The sequence below is a fragment of the Penaeus monodon genome, chromosome 15, assembly GCF_015228065.2.
Source record: "Penaeus monodon isolate SGIC_2016 chromosome 15, NSTDA_Pmon_1, whole genome shotgun sequence".
Lineage (NCBI taxonomy): Eukaryota > Metazoa > Arthropoda > Malacostraca > Decapoda > Penaeidae > Penaeus > Penaeus monodon.
Window position 1 is genome coordinate 3,725,349 of NC_051400.1, and position 2,052 is coordinate 3,727,400.

A 2,052-nucleotide genomic window follows, 5' to 3' on the forward strand; every position below is an offset into this window, starting at 1 on the left:
CTGAGAACAGTTTATAACTGGAATACATTCTTCTCATTTCTGTATCATTCGTTTTATTACGGGGATATCATACTCAAGTGGTTGATGCTGGGAGTTTTTATTTGAAATAATTAACAAGGGATTTGGGACAAGAGTTTGTCTCTTTCCACTGTTATCGTTTAAAAACCTTTGTATTAGAAAAAATACTGGTATGAGTTCCTTAGGCAGACTCGGCCTTCTCAGTACTCTGAGCAGTGGCATTGGAAGCAGCATCAGAACCGCCATCTCTTCCTTCAGTACTGCAGGCAAGGCAAGGCAGCTTCTTCTCAAGGGCAGCTCGGTACTTGGGGTGGCTGATGGCGTACACGATGGGGTTGTAGACGGCGTTGGCCTTGGCGAAAACGGATCCCCAGATAGAGAAAAGAGGAGTGACAATAGGTTTGTTGAACATTCCTCCCCAGTTGATGACAAAGTAGGGGGTCCAAGCCATGAACCACAAGGTGACGGTCATGAGAGCAACCTTGCACAGACGGCACTCAGCAGAGGTCTTTTGGGCTTCCTCGCTTCTCAGAGACTTAACTCCCATCTTCTTGGCCTGTTCTCGCATTCCCTTCTCGTGAGCAGCAACAGCCTTAACGATGAAAGTGTAGCTGTAGATGATGTAGGCAAGAGGGAAGAGATATACCCATACAGAGTAGACGTACAGATAGCTCCTGGAGAGTTCAGTCTCTGTCAGGTAGTCAGTACCACAGGCAAGCATGTTACCCTCAGGTACATATCGGTTCCATCCGAAGAAAGGAGGAAGGCACCAGGCAAGAGTGAAAAGCCAAGTGCCAGCAATCCTCATCATAGCACCACCAGATGTGAGAGGTTCAGCAGATACTCCCTTGACGATGACGTTGTATCGGTCAGCAGTGATGAAGACCATGGACCAGATGGACACGCAGCCGAAGAAAGAACCGAGGAAAGCGTAGACCTCACAGAAGAATGCACCGAGAATCCATGTTCCCCAATAAGCGTTGACCAGGAGAGGAGGAGTCATGGTAAGCATCATGAAGAAGTCGGAGATGGCCAGGTTGACGACTAACAGGTTGGCAGGTGTTCGCAGACTCTTGGTATTCATGAATACCCAGATGACTACGAAGTTACCAGCCACAGATAGTGTTCCCATGATAGTCATCCAGAAGCCAAGAAGACCATACCAGAGAGGATTCATGGGAGGGAACTGGTACCAGTGAGAATGCACCATATGGAGCATGCTTTCTGGCACAGTGTCTACCACTGTATAGTTGCCATAAGGGTTGGTGGATGGAAGGACAGTGTCCTGAACTGGGTTGTTCCAACTCGACATCTGTAATGAATTTTATAGATTACTTTATCACATAAAAACGGACTGCAAAAGTTTATATGTAGATGATTAACACATATAATACAACACATGAACAAGGAAATATGCATGGCAAAATACCTAGCATTTGTATAATCTGATTTCATTTGCACATTTTGATGAAGACTGATGAAAAAACTAGTATGAATATCGAGTGAAAGAACATTGCTTTTCAATGATATTACCTTTATGGCAAAAGATTTCCAGCCGAAGAAATTTCAAAATCGAACTACTTCGGCGTGAAGCACTTCCTCTCTGGCTGAGTCCCACAAGGTAACTGAGAGAACACGCGTGGGTGCAGCTCTTTTATAGTCAGCTGGAGCCTTGTACTTGCATTATAAGATTACTGACGTCTTTATCCTCTACTTTTTACAAACAGACATGCCTGTCTATGCTTGTTCTATTTTAAAAGTTCTAGAACGATATTTATGCATTCTGTTCTTTCCTGTGTTGTATTATCCTCGGTACATTCATATAATATCTAAATAAGCATATATAGTTCTCAGCAATCTTAACAGAAAATGCATCTTTAATTTCCTTTGACGAATATTGTGATGCACATGATTATGACATTATGGAATACTTTTTAATTGAAACCCTACTAAATGTTTAAATATAAAGATCAGGACTAAACTTTGTCTGATTATAGTTAACTTAATTAACCTCTTTTTTATACTTATCAGGTT

The 2,052-nt window shown here is 42.4% G+C and overlaps 1 protein-coding gene across 1 annotated transcript in view; it reads right to left on the minus strand.

The window, feature by feature from the left end:
- Nucleotides 1-81: 81 nt before the first annotated feature.
- The window catches only part of LOC119581644 (rhodopsin-like), a 6,423-nt gene continuing 4,452 nt past the window's right edge, over nucleotides 82-2,052 (minus strand). Inside the window, exon 2 of the mRNA XM_037929768.1 lies at nucleotides 82-1,330. Coding sequence (XP_037785696.1) covers nucleotides 200-1,330 — 1,131 coding nt within the window. The 3' untranslated portion in view covers nucleotides 82-199. The remainder of the gene's footprint in view (nucleotides 1,331-2,052) is intronic.